General features: G+C 43.2%; 5 protein-coding genes and 1 long non-coding RNA gene across 7 annotated transcripts; 3 read left to right on the forward strand and 3 right to left on the reverse strand.

The window, feature by feature from the left end:
• Nucleotides 1-392: 392 nt before the first annotated feature.
• Nucleotides 393-3633, reverse strand: LOC100832872. 2 transcript variants are annotated; one of them, XM_024461048.1, is made up of 12 exons: nt 3351-3633; nt 2785-2913; nt 2634-2691; nt 2203-2283; nt 2020-2091; nt 1709-1944; nt 1545-1616; nt 1363-1473; nt 1214-1295; nt 1076-1122; nt 791-896; nt 393-689 (listed from the first exon to the last, which is right to left on the reverse strand). In XM_024461048.1, exons 1-12 carry the CDS (start codon nt 3518-3520, stop codon nt 606-608), a joined length of 1248 nt encoding a protein of 415 aa, XP_024316816.1. In that variant the 5' UTR covers nt 3521-3633; the 3' UTR covers nt 393-605. The 2 variants fall into 2 exon arrangements, with proteins under 2 accessions (XP_024316816.1, XP_003572843.1); XM_003572795.4 differs by having other exon boundaries at nt 815-896; nt 3351-3630.
• A 3139-nt stretch (nt 3634-6772) lies between these two features.
• LOC100833183 (myb-related protein Zm1) lies at nt 6773-8348 on the reverse strand. The gene is made up of 3 exons (XM_003572796.3): nt 8125-8348; nt 7872-8001; nt 6773-7766 (listed from the first exon to the last, which is right to left on the reverse strand). The coding sequence occupies exons 1-3, from the start codon at nt 8261-8263 to the stop codon at nt 7118-7120; spliced, it is 918 nt and encodes a 305-aa protein (XP_003572844.1). The 5' UTR covers nt 8264-8348; the 3' UTR covers nt 6773-7117.
• LOC112271393 lies at nt 7558-8854 on the forward strand. The gene is made up of 2 exons (XR_002964264.1): nt 7558-7696; nt 7886-8854. It is a non-coding gene; the product is annotated as an uncharacterized LOC112271393 (long non-coding RNA).
• Nucleotides 8855-19617: 10763 nt separating this feature from the next.
• LOC100833496 lies at nt 19618-20556 on the forward strand. The gene is made up of 2 exons (XM_003572797.4): nt 19618-20037; nt 20132-20556. Exons 1-2 carry the CDS (start codon nt 19797-19799, stop codon nt 20209-20211), a joined length of 321 nt encoding a protein of 106 aa, XP_003572845.1. The 5' UTR covers nt 19618-19796; the 3' UTR covers nt 20212-20556.
• Nucleotides 20557-20721: 165 nt separating this feature from the next.
• On the reverse strand, nt 20722-24643 carry LOC100834408 (binding partner of ACD11 1). Its single transcript, XM_003570098.4, has 5 exons — nt 24384-24643; nt 23017-23129; nt 22850-22925; nt 22021-22104; nt 20722-21935 (listed from the first exon to the last, which is right to left on the reverse strand). Exons 2-5 carry the CDS (start codon nt 23121-23123, stop codon nt 21015-21017), a joined length of 1188 nt encoding a protein of 395 aa, XP_003570146.1. The 5' UTR covers nt 23124-23129; nt 24384-24643; the 3' UTR covers nt 20722-21014.
• A 9-nt stretch (nt 24644-24652) lies between these two features.
• Nucleotides 24653-25975, forward strand: LOC100834713. Its single transcript, XM_014901008.2, has one exon. The coding sequence runs from the start codon at nt 24753-24755 to the stop codon at nt 25020-25022; it is 270 nt and encodes an 89-aa protein (XP_014756494.1). The 5' UTR covers nt 24653-24752; the 3' UTR covers nt 25023-25975.
• The last annotated feature ends 181 nt before the right edge of the window (nt 25976-26156 follow it).

Below are 26156 nucleotides of genomic sequence, written 5' to 3' on the forward strand. Positions count from 1 at the left end.
TCCAGAGTCCTCGCTAGCCCTTGGCGGTACTGTCTTCCGTCAGATCAACCTCCCTTCTTTTCACCTCCCCTCCTACATTCGAGTTTGCGGCACAAAGTAGCTCACGATTCTTTGGAGGTTAGATTTCTTATTTACTACCTCTGTTTCTAGATATAAGAAATTTTACATTTATCCTGAGTCAAACCAAGTTTATGGAAACATATATCAACATCTAGAATATCAAATAAATACTATATGGAAATATATATCACGATGGATTTAATAAACTAATTCAGAATCATCGATGTTGGTAGATTTGTTTTATAAACTTGGTCCAAGTTTAGCAGGTTTGACTTAGAACAAAGTTGGACATCTTATATTTAGAAACAGAAACAGAGGGAGTAATACACAAGTAAAATCCACACAATAAGCCAAACCAAACTACTCACATGCCTAACAGCGTTCACAAAATATCCATACATATATGTACAACGTTCCTTGTTAGTTTTAAGTACACTATTTACGTGCCGGAATACAAAATGTTTTAAGATCTGCACGATTCATCCTTACAAGTTACAACGGGAGGACCCGCATCTATGGTGGTGCATTCCAGTTTCTGATTACTTCTATAGCACTGCCCCAGTAATAAACCTGTGGTTCAGCACAGCCTCAGCTATTGGTCTCTTACGGTAATCAGGATTAAGCATTGCCTACAAGAGGGAAATTCGAGTCAGATTCCCTGCTGAGACTATATATTAAAAAACCAAAGTGGAGTTACTGAATAACCAGTCTAGTTTATAGTTGAACACACAAGTTTCGGATGATCTAGGCAAACCTGCAGTAACTCCCAGCCGGCACCATCACCTAAATCTAGAAATTTTACAGCTTCCAATAACTGATCATCTTCCATACAATACCTACACGAATTTGTGAAAATAAATAAGCTTATATCTAGTAAATCTGAATATCACAACTGACGATCTGGTCATAAATAAGGAAGAACATTTTTTTTAACAACTGGATCTGTAAAGCAATTTTTTTAAGTTCTTGTTATGCCTAAACCATGGAAATTCTGTTCTGTTCTAGTGATTCATACTCTCTTGCAGCATAAACGTCGAGACGGAACGTGTTCTCCAAAAGCCTCTGCAGAATACATCATTACTTTGTTAGATATCACAACGCAGAAAGAAAATAGCATCTCTAATGAACTCAAAACTAAAGTATCCTCAATAACCTGCAAAGAAATGCCATCCATGATGCCTGCTTCACAAAACGGAATAAATGCCATGTATGCAATAAGCAGTCCAGCTCCATATCTGTTTTTTAATTACATGTATATATGAGAGATTAGCATTTGTCAATGAAAGAAAACAGAATACTTGCATGTCATCAGCTATTCCAAAAGCTCGCTTCTCCAAAGGAGTTAATGCTCCAGCAGCGGATGCTCGACGCCACAACCCGTCTGACAATGATCCAACCCCAACAGACGAATACCTATCATTGTAAGAATATAAGTTCTCTAAAATGTTTTCTCATTGGAAATGTAGCAAGGAGTGAACATATACCCAATATCTACAGAAAATGCCAAATCACGGAGCTGTGGAACCAAATAATATCCATCTTTCTCTGCAACAGTGCTAAGGAATAGAAAGTTACAACCAGCAGTACTTGAACTGATATTGAATAATACACTGTAGAATGGAAACTGAAGAAGGAAAATGCAGCATACTTGAGAACGACAGAAGAAGGGCCAAGGCTTTGGTGCAGTCGATCGTGATTGTGCATGTGGACAAGGCCACACATAGCTCCGTTAAGCGTCTTAAGGACAAAATATCTCCTTAGTTCCAATTTGTACGCGCGATCAAAAGGATTCCAGAATCCAGGTCGCTCCTTCAGTTGCCTTTCACTGGTTATTTTTGCATAGTCTGCAGCACTATATCTCCCATCATCACGGAAGGCAAGCCACTGTGAAGAATTTATTTCAGTCAACAGCATTGCGTGGATCGTGTCTGAACTGACAAACTTGTGTGCTAAATAAACCTGCTCTCCAGTAGCTGTCTCAAAGGCTCCTAACAGAAACTGAATGTTCTCACAGATATCACTAGCATCACTCTGTAAGTAGAAGCCAAGGAAAATAAGATATTTTTAGAAATTTCATGTGTAACATACTTACATTCAGATTTGCAAGTTGCAATTTCTGTTAACAGTTCATGATTTCCTAACCTGGAGAAAAGCATGAGTCCTTAGCTCATTCAATGCCATCAAATTAGCTTCAGAAGCACCAGCAAGGGCTCCAGGGTATACCTTGTTTCAAATGTATGTCTTAGCATATATAAGATACTAAATAGATTCATATATCTGGCAAAGGTAACACCATAAGATAAACCAGCAAAATTGGAAGGCTGGAACTCGGATGGATCGCCCTATGTCAAATCATCTTTTCAAGGCACTATCGAATCAAAGGTGCCATCATTTAACAATACTGCACTTTACTATGATTATGTGTCATGTCATACAGATGAAACACGGAGTACTATATTTATAGATAATGAACATGTCCAATTTATCGAAGCAAGGATAAATCATCATCAACTTATTAGTATTACATAATAGCGTCCCATTAGACTTCACAGATTGAAAAATCTGGGCTCTACCTTAAATACAGCTTGTGTGCCCTTCAATGAACCTTGAACAACTCTTCCCTCGTAAAGTCTGCAATAGACTATGGTAAATGTATAGCATCAGTAGATATTTTCTGAGTTGAGGTGATACGTATAATCAGCATCTGAGATAGAAGGAAATAACCTGATCTTCACTTCTCCTTCTCCAATATTTTGGACTCTTAATCGCTCAATCTCTTCTTTTGAATATCCAAGATCAAGGTCTTGAGTACCAGCAACATTTGGAAGCCCTCCAGATTGAGATGATGAATAACTGGAATATTGGAAATGGTGATTACACACAAAAATCATCTTTACATGGTCCCATCATATATTACAAAGTTTTGAGAGAATTTTCTGGCAATGAATCAGTAAAATCAACATTCGGATAGACACATTCAAGCTCATTAACATTTCTCTGGCTCTGATGGGCACAAGGCGTCTCCTAAAAGACGAACCCAATTTGATCCTAAACCCCAACTTGACGAGCCATTTCCAGCCTCCAGCAAGAGTCTGAACAGTACGATGCGGCTAAATAATTTTCGACGAATGCTCGAACCAATTCACGCCCCCACGCGCGCACACAGACACAGCCCAGTGCCCACCATCCAACCCTTTGAGTCAAATCAGAACGCAAGCAGTGGGTGCATCTCATGGTTCGGAAGGAAATCAGGAAGGGGCCACGAATCAAGAGGACCCATAAATGCTGACCTCTTGATGTTCATGAAGCCATAGCTACCCAATAATCTGCCCACCTCGAAGTACGAGGGGTTGGTCATCAGCGCCGCCGAAACCGTCTGCTGGGATCGTCGGCGACGCAACCGGCGCCACCCGCCGGGCTCCGGCGAGGCGAGGAAGCGCGAAGGAAGAGCTTTCAGCATCGTTACTGGGCTTCGCCACTCCGCCGTCCGACCGAGCTTGAGACTCTGGTCGTTTTGGGGATAGACGGCTGCATCCTCCCAGCCGCAGAAATAAGGGACCGCCTGCCGCTCAATCGACTGAAAACTTCCTTCGGCACGGTGGATTTATGATGGGCCCAACAGGCCAACAGGTCTGCTCTTTCGCCGACGTTGATGGCTGGGCCTTCTCGTCGTTGGTTCTTGACTTCTTGTAGATCTATCAAAGAGGATCAATTACGCTAAAAAAAATCAAGAGGATAAAATAAAAAACGGTTTGCCCTCAAAAAATAAATATAAAAAAACGGTTTTGCTTGGGCTCAGTCGAGAAGTCGACCGTACGGTCATCTTTGAGATTGTGTTTTTCTCGGTCGACGCCTTCTCGACCATACGATCATTACTTTGAACGCACATGATCGGTGGACTGTAATTTCTCAATCACTTGAGCCGTAGGCGGACCCAATTAAAATCAAGAGGATCAATTTCACCTTGAACAATAGTCTTTATCTTTATACTTACAACGACTTGAGTTGATGGCCATTCGCCCTACGGAGGTTATTTCCTAACTTGTCATGTCATGACTTGACCGTCACCATTAATATGGTACTGAGTATATGTATGTATTATGATATTTTGATTATAGTTGAATGGTTCATATATACTTTGTGATAATTGATTTTACTATTTAAATATATTTTTTAGAGCATTAATTGAAAATATGAGCACGTAACTATTTTAAAAACTCACACTTTTAAGTGCATCTACAACAAGGGTACTAAGCATGTACATATATATTCTGTCTTCTCCTTTTTGAGATGAGGTGGACCAAAAAGTTGGAATAGTGGTTACTTAGAAGTAGTAATAGCTTTGGCACGAGAACCAAGAAAAAAAAGAGCACATGTGGGTCCAAGCTGAAATGATTCTCTTATAAAATATATATCACATAGTTAACTGAGGAGAGATAGAGAAGACTTGGAGAAGGAGAAGAGGGAAGTGCCAGCAGCTCTTGTTGAAGATGCCCTAATATATGTATTTTTGATTCTGTAGAACCATGTGTGGGCCTAGTTCGGTTTAAGGTTATTCAGTTGAATACCCATGATTTTTTTTTTGCAAAATGTCAAATATAGTAATCTCTCCTATGTGGTATTAGATTTCGTGTTGGAGGGGGAGCCCGAGCTCATTTTCAGGTTTTGCGTAACAAATCTCATTTATAATTTCACATAATCCACGAGGCAATACCAAATCCATATTTCATTTCTATCCAACCACTTTTTTTTTCAGCAAGCATGTCCTTGTACATTCGAAACCTAGTTTCCATTTATTTGTTGGAGGGCTGCATTTGAGTATATGCAGATTGTGCTCTGGCACCCCAAAGGAACGCACTCGGCCCCTGCATCGCACGCGCTATTCGGAGGGCACTGGAACGCCAAGAGGTCGTCGTGGACTAAACTCTGGCAAAGCGCGAGCTCACAATCACGACCCGGATTTATAATTCTTCTCTTGCACTCTTTATATGCCGTCGCATCTACAAAGATAATATCAGCATGAGAAGAACAGGGATCACACATCATGCCCATAGTTTTGCTAAAGAGTTGATGAAGATATGCATTACAAGAACAAATGGGTACCATATGCTAGCAGAAGGAAGGCGATGGCCAGCAGTTGCGTCACAGTACTCATCCTCATGTTATAGCCCTATGAGGTGTTGATAACAAGCTTTTTTTTTATGCTTGTCTAACTTAGAGTTGTGAAGGAGATCAAATAAGATGGCGACCCTTTTATAGAGGACGCGATATTAATGCCCATTACGTCATTACCTTTATTATCAGTAATGTAGAAGAATGGATAATCTGTATTCCAAAATAGTACTCCATGGGCGTTAATTTCCGTGGAGGATACTCTAATTACTTACTCCATATTTAGCACTCACGATGATGCATCACTAGTACAAGGCCCAGTTTTTGTTCGCAAGTTATTGGATAATTAGAGTATTCCTATGTGGAATGGAATGGAATGTAACGGTTTTATGATTCTATTTTATAGGATTGGAATGAAATAGAATGGTTATGGTTTTTTTATATTTTAGAAACGAAACACTTGATGGTTTCACTTGAAACCAAATGATTTCTACGTTTTGAGTTATCATATGGTTCAACATATTAAGAAATACTCCATCTAAAATGCATATGGTTTCATTCCAGTTTTCTATATTCTAATAACCAAACACATGAATAGTACAAATATTTGTAACGTTTTCATTACATTCTATCCTCTTCAGGCAACCAAACACTACCAAGCTTGCGTTTACATGTAAGAGTAGACATTCCAAAGGTCGGAACATACTCTGCTGAGACAAAACAAGTGACATCTGAATTTTGTAAGCAAAGCAGTCAACAAATTGGAAACCACACTTCTCTCTAATCTAATAATCCACTTCGGTCTAGTGTCTACGGTTTTGTAGTAATAGAAACTAATGGTGTCAAGCGCTAAGCGTAAAAAGATCTAGCTCCTTCCCATTCAACTATCTACAGAAATGTTTATCACGGCTTGTTGGCAACTGTGGAAGCAGCGCAACTCTTCGCTTTTAGACAGCAGCCTAATATGCCGGATCATCTAGAACAATGCTCAAGTCTTTAAACAAGGGGTCGAAAGAATATACTGCCTCCGTCCTGAAAGAATGACATATTAACTTAATACACATTTACTAAAACCCGACACGTACTTTTATTGTTGACATTACATGAACAAAAACATCAGGTTCATTAATCAGGTTGATTAATTCAGGGAATATGGCAGCAACAAATTTCTACATCCTTATCATCAGTTCCATGTGATTTTGCTCATCCGAAATGATATGCAATCAAATGTACCGAAAGAATCCCCGGCAGAGAAAATGTGAAGAGAGAAAACAAAGGCAACTGGAAAAGGAGAAGAAAAGGTTACATCGCATTAGCAAAAGCAAATTGCTTTAGAATGCATAATCAAAGCCGGTTGTGATGATTCTTCAAAAGGCATATACGATGGTGGTAGCATTGGTGGGACCAATAGATGATCCAGCGCTTACATCACTGTGCCGTCATGCAGTACATGAGCAATGAACTAGAAAAATACATATACTAAATTCTTGAATCAAATTTATCTAAATATGGATGTATCTATTCTTAAAAGTCGTCCAGATACATGTAATATTTCGACAACAATTAAGGATCGGAGAGAGTAGCAAGTACTGCTCACAAATTAACCAAACGACATATACCCATAATTATATTCATATAGCACTTGGCACTGGCTTTTCACCAATGGAGTGTTCTTGCATCCATATCAAATTACATCTTGGTTAAACTGTTAAAAAGTACAGGTACTTACTTAGCCTTTTATTGATGGCTTAATCCTTTAATTTCTATATGTGCATTCGAATTAACCTAACCTTTTTCAGTTTTCTTGAAAATTACTTCAACACCGAAATCAAATGAACAACCCAGACGTTTCGTTAAAAACTTCTCCAAGTTGTAATGCTTGATCCCGTCCGTCCGATCAAATCACTGTACCTTCTATGCAGTTTTTCTTCTTTTTTTTTACATTCTATGCGGAATTGGAAGCAGGGGTGGTGGGCCTGGACTGGAAGTAGGAGCAAACCGGGTCCCCCTCCGTCATTGGGCCCACAAAGGCCTGGAGTTCCTCCGTGGGTCCCCACAGGCCGAGCTCCTTCTCCAAATCCTCTAACCACCACTCCTTTCCCTCTTCTTCTCCTTGGCCCGCCGCAATGGCGGCACACGGCACTGTTGCATCGCCTTGTGGGCGGTCGGCGGCGAAGTCGTCGTCGTCGATGATGCTCCAGATGTTCTCGTCCATGTCGATCTCCGGAAGCTCGAGCAGCTCCTCCACTCCGCCGCTGGCGTACGTCGTCGTCAGGGAGGAAGACGAAGAGCAGGAGGACATCGACATTGGCGCCGCCTCCGGGAACGCCTCCTTGTCCTTGAGCGCTTCGAGAAGCGCCTCCGAGATATCGATCATGTCCTCGGGCTCGTTGCTGGTCGTAGAGGAGGACGCCGAAGACGACGAAGCAGGGTCAGAGTCTCCGTTGGCCGCGTTGTTCTTGGCGGCGCCTGGCTTCTCCTGCTGCTGATGCTCCTTCTTCTTCGGCGACGCCTTCTTCTTCAGGTGCGTGTTCCACACGTTCTTGATCTCGTTGTCCGTCCTCCCGGGCAGGGACGCCGCGATCTTGGACCATCTGAACAGATTGAAAATTCGATCAGAATTCAGAACACACCACCAATTTACAGGGGATAGATATAAACTTCAAATCAGTCTCAAAATGCAAATGAATTGGGCTTACTTGTTCCCGAGCAGGGCGTGCAGCTTGATGACGGTCTCTTCCTCCTCGGCGGTGAAGTTGCCGCGCCTCAGGTCCGGCCGCAGGTAGTTGATCCACCGCAGCCGGCAGCTCTTCCCACACCGCAGTAAACCTGCCAAAAAAAATAAAAATATCCAACATCCATATTCAACTCCCGCTCTCTCCTTTGATACATGGAACACACATTCTGAGGGAGGCGATCATGTCATGGTAACCAGGGGAGCCTGCTGCCTACCTGCTTGCCTTGGGAGGGCGCGCCAGTTGGGGTGGCCGTGCTTCTGGATGTAGGCGACGAGGCGCATGTCCTCCTGCGGCGTCCAGGAGCCCCTGTTCAGGCCGACCTTGGCGCAGCACGGTGCCCTGCCACGCCCCATTTTATATGGACAACTCCTCTGCTTGTTCTTGCTCTACTCGGTCTGCTGAAGAAGCTGCCGAGTCCAGGAAATGGTTGGACGATGCAGAGCATGGATCGAGGGGAGGCACGGGTATATATGCACCGAGAGTCTGAGAGACTGGTCGCCAGTACTGTCTCTGGGCTGGGGGCGGCCTGTGGTGACAGGTGACAAACAAACGCAGCAGTTGGAGGAGACCCCACCGCTCCTCCTACTACCTCCGAGACCATTTGCGTTCTACCAAACCCCTGTCCCCAGAAAGCAACGTCTTGTTGGCCGCTCCAGCGTCCTCCGGCGTTCGTGGCTCAGGTTTCCCCCCCTGAGAGATCGATCGGTCATGCGCTGCAGGGTCTAGCTCGCAAGCTTAGCTGCCGCTCAACACACTGCTGGTAGCAGTACACCTGGCACGTATACTTGCTTCAGATCAGGACGAGGGATTTCTAAGGAGGAGTATTTTTTTAGAGTACCCCGAAAGTTTGTATTAGAGTACTTCGTGAGTGAGTGATTGGACTTTTTCATGATTGGAACTAAATAGATTGTGTCTGTTTGTTATGAATCCATCCTTCAATGTTATTCTGTCGCCTTATTTATTTTAAAATTCAGTACGGAGTACCTCTTGATCTTAGTGGGAGAGAATTAGTACTACCATGTCTCGATGTCTATTAACTAATATGCTCAGGACCTAATACAGTAAATCTGAACTTCTGGTCCACCCTTTGAATGAGTTAAACATCGCCTGTTCACCGTGGTTAACTCAACGATTTATGACTTGTGAGGCGGGAAATATCTGTGCGTGAAATGGTTTGACCCATACTGAGTAGCTAGCAGTAGCCATCGTCAATCAGCGTTGTCATCGTTTTTATGATGTTAACCGAGAAGGTGGATGTATTCAAACTTTTGCTTTGGCTGACATATGATCCAAATGATTTCTTGGCCATGTGCAACTCTTGCCTTCTGGGAGCACGCGTGAACAGTAAATTCCAATTGTTTATAAACGTATGAATAAATATGAAATAAATTATACACGAGTTTGTTTGAGTCTATAATACACACACGAGTTTGTTTTTATCGAAAATAGAACGATTTCGCCCCTTGAAAGATCTGAAAACAAATTTTGTAATCACTAACTAAACTTGTTTTCGGCAGAGGGTGCAAAACTGATCATTCAAACCCACGTTGAACTAAAATTTGCTTATGGGGGATTCTTAAGAGAAAAGTTAACTCTAATTATGACTAGAACTGCTGAACTGTTCTGGGACGACTCTCCTAATCAACAGGAGTACTGTAATGAGTAAGAGAGATCGATCCATAAGCACTTTGCTTAAAACAAATCTATTTGAATATTACTGCTCTTCTTTTCGAGGTAACATTTCAACAGTACTACTATTCTTTTTCTTTTCTTTTGTGAAACCAACCTGCGATATATAAAAATAACCAACGTTCATATATAATCCTGTAAGACCAATTAGTTCCTCTACATTTGTGAATAGACCTTATGTCTTGCAATGATTTCACCTTATGTACTCCGTAGTAAATCATCTCAAATGACAGAAAAATGACTTGAGTCGCTACTAGTACTAGATAACAACAAGATGTTCAAATAAGTATTAGTAAATCCTGCATTATAGTTTCTCAAATGATGATTAATATTTGAATCGCAAGTAATATATTATATGAGGTCTGCGTCACTACTTTTGTCGATACTTTCTGATGCTTGCCAGACTATTTCGCAGGCTTGCCTTTTTTGACAGATTTTGCATTTGTTTCCCAGCAGAGTGGGATTGGCGTGTGGTCTAATAGTTTGTCTTTTCATTCCTAGTCCAAGAAATAGCTATCGCTCTTCTTCAAACCGAGCTATACTGACACATCATTCAAACAAGTGGGAGACCTACTCATGTCTTAAGCCATTTTTAAGCAGCTTGTTGATCAGACATTTTAGAATACTTTATACTTCAATGATCAATCAGCTTGCTCTTACACGCGATACATGTTTAATAATTCTCCATACTTTTTAGCAGGAACTCGCATGTCCAATTGCATACTAACTGACCTAGCTGGCCTACTTGATTAATGATCATATCATCTCATAATGCCGAAGCTGTAGGTCACCCCCACTCACAAGCTCCACATTTTTCCAATATATAATCCAGAAAGACGAACTAACCGTACAAACCAACGAACAAAACCTGCAGATTCTTGTAGCAAATCCGACAACGGTGGTAAAAATAAAATTAAAGTGTAAAATTTATCAAATTACAATATCTTTTATAAACTGTCCCTAATTAAACTAACAACTGAAAGAGACCAAGACACATGTTCTTTTGTGATACTTTGTTTAAAGCAACATGGTTTTCTTTCTCAAAATAAGATAACAGCTGATCGAGAAGTCTGAAGTAAGTCCAGAGAGAAGTCCACCTTTATTTGTATTGCAGCACTGGCAGCAAGTACGTAGACGTGTGGTTGTGAAAAATGTGTAGCACATATTTCCCAACTGCAGATTGCAATTGCTGTCCCATCCTGCATGAATACATGGACTTTGCAACTGCAGTACGTCTGGCGAACCGTGAGCTACTGCTGATCCGGCGTGTGTGCCTTTCATCTAAAGTTTCAACAGCCGGTCCCTTTCCAAAGCCAAAGGGCTGCTGATTGCAAGTGTGGCACAAGCTCTCAAGTCTTCGAGTTAAGAGTGAGCGGCGACCAGTCCTCGACTACCCGTTGCCGTTTTACCTTCCTCGCACCTAACTCTTGACATGCTCCCCAAGTCTCCATCCGATCGCCCCCCCAGACCGTTGGAATTCGGCATGTGTCGAATTCGGGAGGCTTTAGAGAACACTGTACACCTGATCGAGCGACTGTACATGTGTTTAATTTAGAGCTTGCAATACTGTTGAGAGGGTGATCAGGGAGACGAATCATAACCCTGGCTTTAGGTAAAGCAGCCGGCCAAAGCTATGTTTCTAATCGCCCCTATACCTTATATCCGAGTGACGTCCCAGCTAACCTCATTGTCACTTGCACACTGAGTCACCGAACAGACCTGGCTCTGGTTGCGATCGATGCATTTCGAGGTCGAATGAGACCCGCCGCGGACGAGAGATCGATGAGTGGTGTACATACAAGTTAGCAACATGCATGCATGCGTGTCGACGTTGGCTATGGCCTGGATTTTTTTTTAATTTTGTTGTTTTGTTTGGGAAAAAGGAAAAGACATAGACAACTTAGTCAATCTTAAAGAGGCACATATTTTCCAAAGAGAAGGGGGAAATAAAAACATAGGCCCGAGAGCGTAGTCAAAGTCTCGCTTTGAGAAGTCCGAAAAAATATGATATATACAATGGGACAGGTGTTGGCTAGGACGGTCGGGAGGTGGAGCAGCATGGTATCAACCGCGTTGACATCGGCGGGTCTCGGCAACGTAGTGCAACAGGGTCTCAGTGACGGATGTGTGTTGTTGGATGTGTGCAGAGGGGAGGTGATATCTGGCGTCGTGGCAACGCTGATGGAAGCATGGCAAGGTCAATGCTTATATACCTCTCCTGAAGATGGGTCGGTGAAACACGGTGTCGGCTTCTGGAGCATGCGCATACGTGAGCACTTAGGATTTGCTGGATCGGTTGTGCCCTCTTGCGGCCTCCGGTTTTATATGATGTGCATCATTGTGTGCTCAGGGTAGACGACCTTGGTCATGGTCACTGTTAGGTGCCAAGCGTTGCCGGTGATTTTAGTCCCACCACGCTAGTGGTAGGAGGCTATGACCAACACATAAGGATGAGGAGGGCTCTTTACTTATATGGCTGTGCCGGATGCGCATGAACACCTGAACACAACACGAGTGTGTGGAGCTGGACCTGAGACGCTGCCAATTGGTATCAGAGCCAACATCGCCATGCCTGCCTGATGGGCTTCCTAGGGGCCGAGATGGGATTTTAGGTATCAAGCGTTGCTAGTGACTTTAGTCCCACTTCGCTAGTGGGAGAGGGCTACGACCGGCATATAAGAGAGAGTAGTCACTCTCTCATCAGTCCGGACTTTTATGATGAGGAGGGATCTTTGCTTATATGACTGTGCCGGATGCGCATGAACGGTTAAACACGACACGAGTGTGTGGAGCTGGACCTGAGATGCTGACAGTCACACCCTTCAATTTTAAATGGTGTGCTTTGTTGTGTGATCGATTAGGGAAGACGGCCTTGATCTTGATCGCCCCTTTCATCAAATTTGTAGGTGTTGCGATGATTGTTGTCGCCAGGAAGTTGGTTTTGGGTTGATCGATGTATCCGCTTTGTCTTGTTTGTTAAAGGCTAAACCTCATATATGGAGTACGGATCGACCAAGAATAGAATCAAATTTGTAGGTGCGGCTTTTATCATTTTGATTCAGAGGTAGAAGGTTTCAACTTTTTTTTGAAAAAAGAATAGACTTCAGTAATCCAACCTTCAGTTTGGAGTACAGATCGACGAAGAATACGTACCTGTGACAAATGCTAAACCTCATATACGGGGTATTAATTACATAGAATTGGCGAGCACTCTTCTGTGTATAACGCATCATCACGTACGACCGACAAACATATCTTACTTTAATTAATTGCAATACAACGTGATTATAAATCTAAGCGCATGTGACAAGGACGATCCTCAATGAATTGCTAGAGTATCCCTGCAAGCTTTTGCACACAGCTCGATCGCGCTAGCTGTACAGTTGTTTGGTGCAGGAAACGGCTCTACGTTTCTCATTTCAGCATGACGTCTTTAGCTAGCGCCGGTGTAGGAGTTCGAGACCGGAAGATGGAAGAATCGTGTGAATCAGGGACGATATATGTAGGCGAAATTTTTGAGTTTTTCAGACTACTTGTCGAGTAGCTCGGTCCGGGGCAAAACGGGTTCAATTCACGACGGAGACGGCGTGCGTCGCCAGAGACCACAGTACGCTGGATGGATCCCCTTTGAACGAACGGGGACGCCTTTGCCTGACGAATGGTCGATCTCCGTCTGGTTGGTATACAGGCTTCAGTCACGCGGCCAAGCAGCACGCACGTAGAAAACCGCACGAGGCCGTACGTACGTGCAGATGGCAGGGCCGAAACCATGCAATCGACTACGGCAGCTACTGTTGAATCGACTTTCTTGGTCGCTTGCTCGTTCCATCAGACTTTCTTGGCCGCCCGGCTCCTGCTTCAGCATCAACTCTGACTGCCAGGGGAGCCGAGCTAGGCTCGGTTTGGTATTGTGATGTATTATTATAATTCCGTTTGTTTCACAGTTCTTCGCTGTTTTCGTGTTTGGCTAACCAATTTTTTTTTTATGGCTATTTTTCGACAACAGATTATAAAATAAGTTCAGCGCAGTATAATTCAGCAATGTCAAACTGAGTCTTAGCGCAGTGCGTTTCAGTAGCTTACCTCACCCGGTTCTTCTCCTTCTCCCCTTTCTTTGTTCCGAGAGTTGGGTCGTCTTTTTTTATCTCCTTTGCTGCAAGAGCATGATCTTATATTATACACCGATGATCGAGTAATAAAAACAAAACATTTAGCAGAAAACAGAATTACAAGCCGCAAAAATGCCACGCCATTATGCCTCCTCAAGACTATGACTAGCACACCGAAGAAATTCGTGCATCTATCTTCAAATGGTTGCACCTAGAGCTGCCTATGCCTCCACACCCTGCATCGACACCAAATTGATGATATGCAAACAAATGAAGTTTTTTCTTATGAAAAACAAGATCATTATGATAGATTTAAATAGGCCAGCAAACACTTGTTAAATAACCGATTTTATACTTAGCCCAATAAACCACATCACAAACATGTTAAAAACTGAATGAGGTGGTGGAAGATTAAAGCTCACATAAATGACTCGCCACACCAGACAAACCATCAGACACTCGACAAAGAGATGATGAATCATTTCCTCTCCATTAGAGAAGCAACACAAAATTGCTTCCCTTCACCTTGCGCTTGGCTACATCATTCTTGAGGATGACTAACGACATAGTTATTGAATATTTAAACACTTCAATAAATGTTTAGTCCAAAAAAATCATGGCATAAGTGATGAAGCATATTATATCATGGAAATTAGACATGCTAAATAGCAACACATAACGATATAACAAGTCTACATCATGAATAATATAGCATCTACTCATAATCAACAAGGAGCAAATCATGGATGACTCTGGTGCGCGATGGCTAGGTTAATCGAATCGATTCACGCGACACACGGGCGAGGCGGACATAGGAGAAGCGTGCGTGGGGATGTTTCTTTGTTTCCTTGCTAATGGATGGGATACTTGCATCTTCTATGCTGGTCTCCCACTCTCATGCTAGTAAGGTGAGACTATTTCTACTCTTTGATCCCACTTCATACATGGGTTTTGAGATTTTTCAGAAAAGATAATAATTAGGATTGGGGTTTGGACTTTGGTTCAGTGGTGAAATTCTAACAAGAGCTGGCAAACAAAAATCTTAATTCTCGGATGAATTTTAAGCTTTCCAGAACAATTTCTTCTGAAAATGGCAATTTTGATTGATTAACGGCCCCACACATGGATTTTACAATAAACTACCCGAAAGGATTTCGTGTCATCTTATCTATGATCAGGGGTATGTCTATCATGTCTATAGACACCTTAAAAAAAAGGTTGTATATACGTCAAAGGCACGGTTGGTTTGTTTGCTTCTGATTACAAAACCATGCGATGTAATCATCATCAGGCTGGTCTTGGGTTAAACCTGCAAGCCTCCATCGAGGTAGCTGCATCTTTGACGTAGGCTACTATAATAACTACTACTAATACCAACCAATATTAGCAGCCAGAAATGGGACCTTTGTTTTCAACACAGTTGTAGTCCAATGCGTGGACCTGCATCTCGGTTCGGTGCATCTCGAGATTCCTAAGCGCGCTAGCTAGGTAGCCGACCTGCCGAACCATACCCACATTTTTCAACTACAACTTTACCTCGGCAGGAAGAAAAATAAAATCAACTACTCCGTAGAACTGCATTGCCATCAGTTGATCTATTCTTGTTTCTGCAACTGCACTTTTTCTTGGGTTTCTCTTTTGTTTACTCCTTTATCTCTGACTGTGTCTAGCATAGGGTACTGAGATTAAAAATGATCCTACAAGAGTTCTAAGAATTAACTTCACTGGAAACGTCACACTGAACCCGTCTTTCTCCGAGAAAAAAACAAAGCTCAACGTGTGAACATATCTTTATAAGATTCAACTTTGACATAATTAAGAATCAATTGCGTTTGTCTGATCTAAGACCCGATATCGAATCGTTTGCATGGCAGCTTGTCTTGTAACTATCAGCCATCGAACCGTGTCTTCGTTTGACTAGTTCGTGTACTGAATTTGCACTCATATGGAAGTCATGTTAGCATGGTCAAAATTTCAAAGTTATCATGGATGTTCGCTGAGGAATTCTACAGAATTGATCGTACAGTTAACTTATCATTGAAAACAATTAAGGTGTTCACCTTTGAACTGATGTCAAGTTGTCAACCTTTTGCTTTTGGATTGCGTTAAAATATAACAACCAACCAGTTCACCCATATATATGATATAAAAAGGAAGCAATTCACTTGTACTTCAGCAGATTGAAATCTCCACAATATATTAGAGCAGGATGTTTTAAGGAAGACATACACATGTAAATATTTACTGCCCCAAATATTGTCTGGTCGAATTCAGTTGGTAAACTCCAAAACCACACCAATTTGACCCTTAAATTTCTTACCTTACAAACTTGATCTTTGATCTTAGTTAAAATGGTATGACTGCTCGCATGTGGTATGACTGCTCTGTGTTAGATATATTGCTGACTTTCCCTAATAAGTCAAACTTTTAAGTGAACTGGTTAAACGTATCTATTCAATATGGTACTAGAGCCAATAGGTCCCAAGATCAAGACCCGAGAAACACAAATAGTAGACATGAGCGGGAATTTTAAATACATTCCGACCTTTAATTTCCGTGACAGCTCGTACAATTGGGTAAACTGGTTAGGAGAATCAAATTAATAGTATTGATGTTTTTACGAGACTACGCAACTTTTAGAGAATAAACTTAATTCTTGAGATTTAGATCAAAGTAGCATACATAGTTATTGATGTTGACAGAATAGGCCTATGGGGTGGAGCACTGGAGCTGAGATCGATTAAACACACATTGCACCTCTAGACTACGGTTTCATCCACTAAACACAAATCGTCTGCTCAAGACTTGTAACCTTGGTTAAAAAAAGACACTCATGTAACCTAATGGGCCTAATCAGTCGACTATCCGTCCGATCTGAGCACCACGTGATTAGAAGAGCTTCAAGGGGTCGGATACTCACATGTCCTGTACCATTTGACTTTACAAATCTGAAAGACGAACCGACGCGAGAGCGTCTCCGGGGCTTAATTTTGCAGCACGTGAATTGTTGGTTTACATGTACGAATCATGATGTCTGTCGACATGTAGGAATAGTATTAAGGTACAGTGGCTGCACATGACAATCGGTTCCGCTTGATCACTCCTCCGCTGTTGAAGACAGCTGCTGCAACAACCAGGAGTTGTCTGCTCGTAACTCGGCTGAACTTTTCTTTGTTTTAATTCTTTTTTATAACTATAGTACTTTAGTGATTATGTGCTTCCTTTCATGTAGAGATCGGGATTGAAGTCATTGAACTCTTGCGGTTGTATGGCTTGATTGATGAGAAATCAATAAAGATTCAAAAATTGAATACTCCGTAGAAAAATACGGGTGCAATGTAATCTTCAGGATATATCTATTTTTTATAAGAATATGAATTGAACGTACCCACTTTCTTAATTGCTTAACCAGTGAGACCAGTCAAGCTCTTTTTTTTTAACCTATGCGTCGATTTCTTTTTCACTAAACTAGCCTAGTACCAATGTTCAGCTGCCATGCCCCCAAAACGAAGTCATCAAGTAGTCATTTTACTTGATTCAGAAGATAAGTCTGAGACAAGCTTGATCTAGCTCGTGTAGCATTTGAATAATAGGCCATTCTCTTGTACTTTCAACCACCTTGCAGTTAGTATCAATCGAATTAGGTAAGAGCGATTTGACCTTCATAAAGTCCAAAGGGCCTGTCATTTTTTAGGATTTTGTTAAGATTTATGTCCTAATCCTAGTGCATTGTGTTCAGTCAGTGTTGGACAGGACAAAGGCCTCGCTGCGGTAAGCCAAGCGTAGGTAGTGACGAAAAGGGAGCCCAGAGCTCCCAGACAGAGGGATCATACATGATAGCGGCATAGGGCACATTGTCCCCAAGACGTGACTGTATCAGTGTATCTGCTACAAACGTTTCCAGGGTAACTTTCTTTTCTTTTAACAAGCTTTCTTGAGAGTGAAAGGACGAAACCTTTGGGTGGCAGCGTGACCAATCAAGGGTGCTTTTCTTTGTGTGACAAAAAAATAGAAAAATCTATCGATGTATGCAATATCAAATAAATATAATATAAAAAATATCATGACATATTTCATAAAACTAATTTAGAGTCTTAAATGTTGGTAGACTTTTCTTTAAACTTGGTCAAACTTTTATGTACATACCGTATGAAACTAGAACATCTTAATGTAAGAACGGACGATACCGTATGGCATATGAAACTACATTTTATATTGTACTCGTGTGGATGAAACTATCTCCCCCTTTCCTGATAGAGGAATTCCTTTCGGGAACAGAGGGATCGAAACACAGAGCTATCCTTGGTTTTATCTGTTCCACTGAAAGCGATGCCTTTTCTACACCAAATGATTGTTGGCCATTACCTCCTCCCAACTACTATAGCCTGTTTTGTGGTGATATATTGACATCGACGCACTAGACTATATTAGTTGTATGGTTAAACAATGCGCCCAAGAGCACATGCTTCCGATGAAAAAACAACCTGAGTGACAATCAAATTGCCCCTTTATAATATGTAATGTTTCGTCATATACGATATTTTCGTGACTACAGAATATTTCTGGATTAAGTATAATCGAGAGAGGATTTTCGAACCGGGCGTAATGCAGCGGAGTATTTGTCATTTTCGGGAATCCGTATAGGAACCGTATTTCTTGCCTGGGTATCGGGGCCCACAAGTGTTATATTACATTTTACCTGAGCAAGTTTTATTCTAGCATTCATGATCCCCCTCGGCTTCTCGCCTTCTACTTTCTTCCTTCTTCAGTTCGTCGCCCGGTCCTGGTCCTCCATTGTTGGGTGCTTGACCGTTGAGCTCGAACCTAAAATTTTCCGAGGATTCTAGCCTTCTAGTACTACAACCTCATTTTACCGATGTCAAATCTTAGCTCGAAAGGTTGGTTCTTATCGACAGGAAACCAACTTAGAAACCCCAAATACAGGGGAAACAAGTCGCGACCTGAAGGTTAGTATTTCTCGTTTCCTTCGAATAGGTGGGTTGTAAATTCACTTGTGAAGGTTAGCATTCCTTGTCTTTCGAATAGTACAAGAATACCGATTCGGGTTATACGGTTACCTATATAGAATCTTCTTAAAACCAAAATACCATTTCGGGGCGCACGACGCTTCTTTACCACTAGGTCCCACGCACGGCAAAAAAAAATCGCTTTATGTGGAATATCGCTCGGCCCGTCGGCGGTTCGTGAATGACGCGCGTGACGTAGCGGCACAACGGTCGTGGGCTGGTGGAATGGCATGGCGCGCCGCCAGCTGGGCCGAGGACATGCCCATAAAGCAATCGATGCATTATGCTCTTGCTGCTCCGTATGGTGGTGGGCTGGGTTCAAAGCTAGATTGCTATGCTATGCTCCATTGGATTGAAAAAAAAAGGAGCAAACAATGGTTCTACTGTACGAGTAGTAGATTTGATGAGGGACGATGCAATCTGGCCAGGTTTCTTAAGGTCAACCGTTGCTCTAAGATCCGTAGCGCGATTGTCATCCGAGGATCTCCTGTACCAATGTTTATTGTAGGATAAGCAATCCACGCCCACTGGAGTAGTTTCGTGAGTCGTGAGGTCAGCTTTGCCTTTGCATCTATGGGGGCTTGGTTAGTGTGAGTCCGCCTGAATACTGAGATGCTATTTACCCGGAAAAGAATTAACATTAAATTTACCCGCAAAAAATATGCTATGTGCGCGTGTGTGAAGTTGGGAGGGACCGGGAACCCAGTGGCTACAGCAACTCCACAGCTGAGAGTTGGTGTGGTTCCACTCCACCCGTCCACCGTCGTCGCGTCGGTCAGCTCATCATGCATCTCTGCCGGCGCGGCTCCACAGCTCTTTTCCACCAGCTCTGCTGCGCACGCAGATATTTCCCTCTCTTCCTTGCCTTCCAATTCAAACCAACCAATCCAAGCACCCGCCGGCCGCTGCCTCCTTTCCTTTCCTTTCTCCCCTCATTTAAAGCGCCCTCCCAGCCCAGGGGTCTCATCAGTCGGTCACAAGTCGGTCGCTCCAACTCCACCATCGACTTTTCCACGACCAAACTCGAAAGCTTCCCACCACCTCGCGCCCCGCCGATCGAAATGCACAGGCTCAGCCTCTCGCCGTCGCCGCAGCAGCAGCAGCAAGACGCCGCCGCCCTCGTCGCTGGCGGAAGCGACGGATCGGAGGCGACGGCGGTGTGGGTGACCGAGGAGTCGGCGGAGGGCAAGGCCGACAAGGCGCCCGGCGGCCGGTCGGCGAGGTCCATCCACCTCATCCCGCTGCTCACCTTCCTCTGCTTCCTCCTCCTCTTCCTCTGCTCCCACGTCCCTTCCGCTTCCGGTAAACATACACACCCCGTGTTTACATGTAGCTCAGATCCAGAAAACAGATGTTTCCCTTCTGATGATCCGCGTTTTGGCTTCGTTTTTTCTAGACATGTCGAGCTTCGGCGGCGGCGGGGGCGGCGGAGATGGAGGGAAGCCGGCTGGCAACCGGAGGCTGAGGATGCTATAATAACAACTTCTCGTATCAACCATCGCCTTTGTTTTATTTCTACTCCCTTCCTCAGCTTCCAACCGACAATGCAATGTTATTTTCGCTCAGACATGCAGCAGCACTGAAATCTGGAATTGTATCTTCCCGCCCTTAGTAATACATACCAAGATTATTGGTCGTTTGAGTTACTATACTTCTGAACAAAATTAGGAAGGAACTGCTTGTACAATGCGTTGATAGTCTGGTGTGACCCAAAGGTGGAGCAGATGCAATTATGCATGCCTTAATTACAGTGTTTAGTGATGTGAGGTCCCGCGTGATGGCCCAACAAAGATGGCCTTATCCACACTTCAAATAGCAGCACATCACAGTGCATGATGTCGATGTTCCATATCCACATTGTTTCAGAGAAACCAGAATTTTGGGTTGCAAAAGCTACGTTGTACCTCATTTTCTCAAAAATGAAAAAAGTCCCTTTGTACCAAGACTCTAGAAGAACAAATGCAATAGCAGCACATCTTCAGGATATAGAAAATAAGCAGATACCATAACTGATTTGTACAAATAGTACAGCTTCTGGCACCACTTCCTTAAACGGATAACAAAAGAGTGCATCAAAAAATTACAGAAGACAAGGAATTTCAGTTGCAACTGCACGAAAATACTATCCAAACGACAATGGTGCTAATTTTATAATCTCTTATGAGTCTCAAAGTAACTTTTAAGGACGTCTGAAGGATGACAAAATCAACAGTACAGGCTGAATCAAACTATAATTGGCATCCCAAATCCCTATTTACAATCATACTATCAACAAATCATCAGATGAATCCCTGGGCAGGCTCAGGCTTTTCTGGGGTGTTGCTAGATTTGTCATCAGCAGTGGCCGTGCAGACAGGAATAGTTACAGGGCTGTCCGATGTACGGGTGTTTGCGAATTCGCTGTCCGGGTGCTTACGTTCCTGCTCAGTTTGCTCAGCCATCAGAAGACTTTCAGGCGTATTGGCCTTAGGTAATTCAGTCTGCTGATGCTTATCCCCCTCCAGACCCATTTCAGTGTTTTCTTGCCCTTGGTCCTTTGCGATTTCACCATCCTGATTGTTTAGTTCCTCAATTCCCCTTTCACTTCCTTCTGGCATGTTGGTCTTTGGACATTCACCCTTCTGATCAGCCATTTGGCCTGTCTCAGTACTTTCTACAATGGGCACCTTGGCTGGATCACCTTCTTGATGCTTTCTCTCGTGTCCAGCCTCTTCACAGCTTTCATGTAAATGACTCTTCATGAGTTCATCCTTCTTTGTGTCATCCTGCTCAGCCATCATCATTTCCTTGTTGTACGTATCAGTTGCAGTTGTAGCAACCTTGTTATAGGCCCCAGTTACCCATGCCGCCCCAGTAAGGATATATCTGTTACTCATGATCTTAGAACCAGCAGTAGAGACTGTCTGTTCTGCAGCTACCAATGCTGACTTTGTCTTTTCTGCGACCTGGTATTTCTCATCCATTTCCTTCATTTTCTCATTTACCACTAATGTGCCAGTGCTGATCTTCTCACTTAGGCCCAGACTCTTGTCAATGGAAGATACTTTAGCAGTTGCGGTTGTTGTGAGTTGATGTGTTTCATCAAAGGTCTTTGCTTTTTCAAGGGCATCCTTGCCAAGAACATATCCTTTGGCCAACATGGAACCAACAACATCCTCCGCTTTCTGAAGAGCAGATTCTATGACTCTAGGAGTTTTAGACTGGCAGTGCAAAAAGAGTATCAGGAGTGCTGAGACTACTGAAAGCAATTCATGAATCATTGATGTAAAATGAACATGGTCCAACCTCTAGATCGGCTAAAACAGCAGCTGGGAGCTGGTAATTGGTGGCTGGGGTGATGATGACAGCCATATCCACTATTGTCGCACCCTGCACCAGAAAATATAAATTCACAACGGATTTTTTAATTACACACTATTAGCAATTAATATAGTGAGAGGATGCAAGGAAAATCAAAGAGATAATGGTAAACTGTGTAAACACAAAAATGAAAGTTTCAAGGTACAAAACACATGCTAGAAGGATACTGAATAGAGTTCAAGATCCAAAGTCCAAAGCCCATACCTTTTTCTCACTAATTAGTGAAGAACCCAGAAAAACTTAGTGGAGTGAATAGGGCAAACTCAACTTGACTAAGTCATAACTGTGCCGTTATCATTAGACAGCAGAGAGAGGCGAAATGGATCCCAGGATGCATATGGGACACTCAACTTGACTAGGTCTTGAGTGTGCCGTTATCATTAAATAGCGGCAAATGGTGGAGAGAGCCGAAATGCTCCCAGGGTAAACAGTAAATCCATAAAAATATATTTAAATGTGTAAAAACAATAAAAAAATACACATATTTAATGTCTTATATGTGCCTTTAAATTTTCATCAAAGAAAAAACATTTCTGCGCACTGAGAGAACAACATGTATTCAGTGCTCTTCAGAATAAGAAAAAACAATAAGTAGTGAACTTGTCATTTTACACAGGGTGCAAAACTAATATTTTTATAACGAAATTTCATAAGCACACAAAGGACTCAAACAATAATAGTTTAAATTTTTACATAACATTTTGACATGAGCATTTGGAAATTTGTTTGTGTTAAGTGATAGAAGAATTCATACTGTCAGAAGCATAGCCCTTTCCGCTTCTTGATCATCTTTGAAGGTGATATAGGCAAATTGGGACCGCTGGTCACCACTGCAGAGCATTGCCAAGTTAACATAATGCAATTTTTACATACTAAATTAAAACGATAACGGATTTATGATGGAGATCATGTGGCACTAACCTTTGCATTTCGACATGTATGATGTTGCCAGAAAAGCAAAAGAACTCCTTGATGTCTCTTTCCGAGGCTTGAAGTGAAACATTGTGGACCTTTACTGTGCTACCCATGCTTGCCTTAGAAAATGGAATGAACAGAAAAGAATAATCAGCAGAAATTTTCCATTTTTAAATGTCTTAGTCAGTAATACTGCATGGTGTAGAAAATACTTGCTTCAGAAACCAAAGAAAGAACAAACAGCGAGTTATCATTTGGAAGTTGGAACTCCCTCAACACAATACACAAATGAACTTCAAGTCAAAGAACACTTAAGGGAATAAAAAAAATCTTGGAATATGCATGTTCCATTGTCATATTAGTATGTTTCGTATAACTATGTCTTTCAAGATTCATCTGATTTCGTGAACAGTACAGAAACAAGCACATCAGTCGAAAGAAAGAGCCAGTTTTAAATGCATACTTGGGATCCGAGAAACAGAATTTGAAAATGATATTTAGTTGGTCCTGTGAGCAGATGCTAGTATGAATGAAGTAAGTGGTCTTGTATCAGAGCGAAACTGAAGCATGAAACGTCACGTGATGCTTGAAATTCTAGAAACTGCTTTCATTTCTAACACAGGCTGGAAGTCCCACCAGTCAAAAATGCATATGTTTAGCAATTAGCAGTAGGCAACTTTATCTCCAGAGTTGTATCCATTTTATGCACAGGGATCGGTTGACTTTGTTCCGCAACCGAAATGTTAAATGTTAGACATTATTACTCTAAAGTATGTCAAAGATCAATCACCAATACAAGTGGTCCCAATTCGCAGAAAAACGATGCCACTGAATAATTGTCCAAATAAATAATGAATAGCGTCATCTTCATCTTCGGTGCCGAGGAGAGGTCGCTGCACAACATCAGCAGCTAGTGCCTCAAAGAGAGCAAAATTAAAGAAATTAACCGGAAAATTTCTTCCTCTTCGGGAATTTGCAAGCGTAGAAAAACAACGATTAATGAATAGCGTCATGTAAATGGACAAAAAATACTCGTACTTGGTAGGAAATCTGAAACGCGTAGTTCAAAAATGGACAGACATTCAGCATTCATCCTCACAAAAGGGGGGATTTTCAGCATTCAGATTTCAGACAATGCTTATGTTTCCGATTTCCTCTCACGGCGAGAGCAGCACAATAATATTCATACGAATCCCAGAATAACTCAAAAGGTATCGGCAGTTAATAAACACGATGTCTAATCATGCAACCCAATAAAACTGCGAGTTCCTAAATGCCAAGGGATAGCCCAGACGATGAACAACATTCCCGATCTGAAATGCTCACATTGCTCCAGGATAATGAAGAGTGGAGCAGAAGGTACTAGTTCTCACCTCCACGGATGCGATCCAAACAGCTCCGGATTCCGATCACGAACTCGAGATGGGCACGGGACAAGGAAAAGGCGACGGGAATGGATCCGTTGCGCGCATTTTGCCGCCGGTTTCATCGGAGAAGGGGGTGGTGATGTGACGCTGAAACATCGAGAGGGTGGCGAAGTGGCCAACGTGCAGTGCCAGCCGTGGCCATCTCTTGGGCCGCAAAGCCCAGTAACTCTTCAGTCTCCACTGAAGCCCAGTCAGCCCATTGATACACAGTTGGAGGATCTTCCCTCTGTTGCTGTTCCCTTCCGCCTCCAGCCACGAGAAGCGTCTCCCGTTCCAGTCCGAGACGGCGGAGGGGTCAGCGAGGCGAGCCGGAGGATGGCGAAGGCCGGAGGGGGTCTAATCTGGGCGACGGCGGAGGACCTGGCGCGGAGCCGGCCGGTGGTGTTGTCGATGTATCGGCAGATCCTGCGGGCGCTCAACTCGCCGGCGCTGCCGCTGGGTCACGCGGCGCGGCTGGCCAAGAAGGCGGAGTGCCGCGCCATCTTCATCTTCGGTGCCGAGGAGAGGTCGCTGCACAACATCCGGGACCTCCTCGACGCCGGGCGCCACACCCTCGGCCTGCTCAATCGCGGCCGCCTCCCGTAGAGATGAAGGAAGAACCTAGCCCTAACCTCACGGGTATCTGGTATCCTCCTGTTTCCTTCTGTAGCTATGTTCGAATCGATTGTAAGATTTCTTTCTTCGTGTCACTGAATGGCTGATTTAGACGGCATAAATTTGGTGCCATGCCCTCGAGTGAACCATTTGTTGTCGAGTTGGTTCCCTATGTATACACTGGCAACACTGCGAAGCATAAATATATTGTGAACCCAAATGAAACAAATTTTTCATCTGGCTTCGAAAATTCAGATCGTACGTTGTACTTTGCTATCACCAATGTTGTTAATGAAACGTTTTTGCTGTTGTCTTGAGATGTAATGTTCTTAAAGGTGTTATTTCAACAAATACGAAATCTGTACTAGCATTCAGCCATTCAGGAAATCCGGCAGCTTCCGGTCCGACCAGCTAGCGCAGCCATGGGGCGGAGGCTGCCGCCGCCTCCCTCCCCAGATCCCGTGGCCGTTCCTAATCCTCCCCACCAGATCCCGTCGAGCACCCTCCCTCCCCAGACCTCGTAGCCACTAACCCCACCCCGCTTCCCCAGATTCCGTCGAGGCGGCGGACTCGGCCTCCGCGGAGATGGTGAGCGCCATGGTGTCGGTGTGGCCGGCGAGGAGGTCGGTGTGAGCTTCTCGGCAAGGGCCAGAGCCAGGAGGCCCCGCGTCGTTACCGGGGAGGAGGAGGACGGGGGCGGGGTCATCCTGCTTCCCGAGCCTCCGATTCTGCTGTGTGTGACCGCCGCAGCCTCCTACGTGCTCTGTATTTCTTGCTTCTGCTCTCAGTTTAGTTTTGTTTGTGCAAAGTGATGGAGCTTGTTTTTCCTTTAGTTCAATTAAGGCTATACTATTTTCTGTTCGAATCTGAGTTAGAAAGTGCTAGACATCTCATTGTGTGCTGTCTTTTAAGCAAATTATGCATGGTAAAGAGGTTTTTTGTTAGATGTAGTAGATGTTTATTAAGGAAAGCTGGAAAGGTAAGAGGGACAGATTTAGGGAAAATGATTGCTGAGGGGGCTAGCCTCTGGATAATCAATTCCTATGTTTGTCTCTTCCCACTTTCAATGTTGGTTTATCTGTTAGATTTTCGTCTGATCCGTTGGAGGGTGGTACTGTTGCTTTG

Source organism: Brachypodium distachyon, chromosome 3 (genome assembly GCF_000005505.3).
Source record: "Brachypodium distachyon strain Bd21 chromosome 3, Brachypodium_distachyon_v3.0, whole genome shotgun sequence".
NCBI classification, from domain to species: Eukaryota; Viridiplantae; Streptophyta; class Magnoliopsida; order Poales; family Poaceae; genus Brachypodium; species Brachypodium distachyon.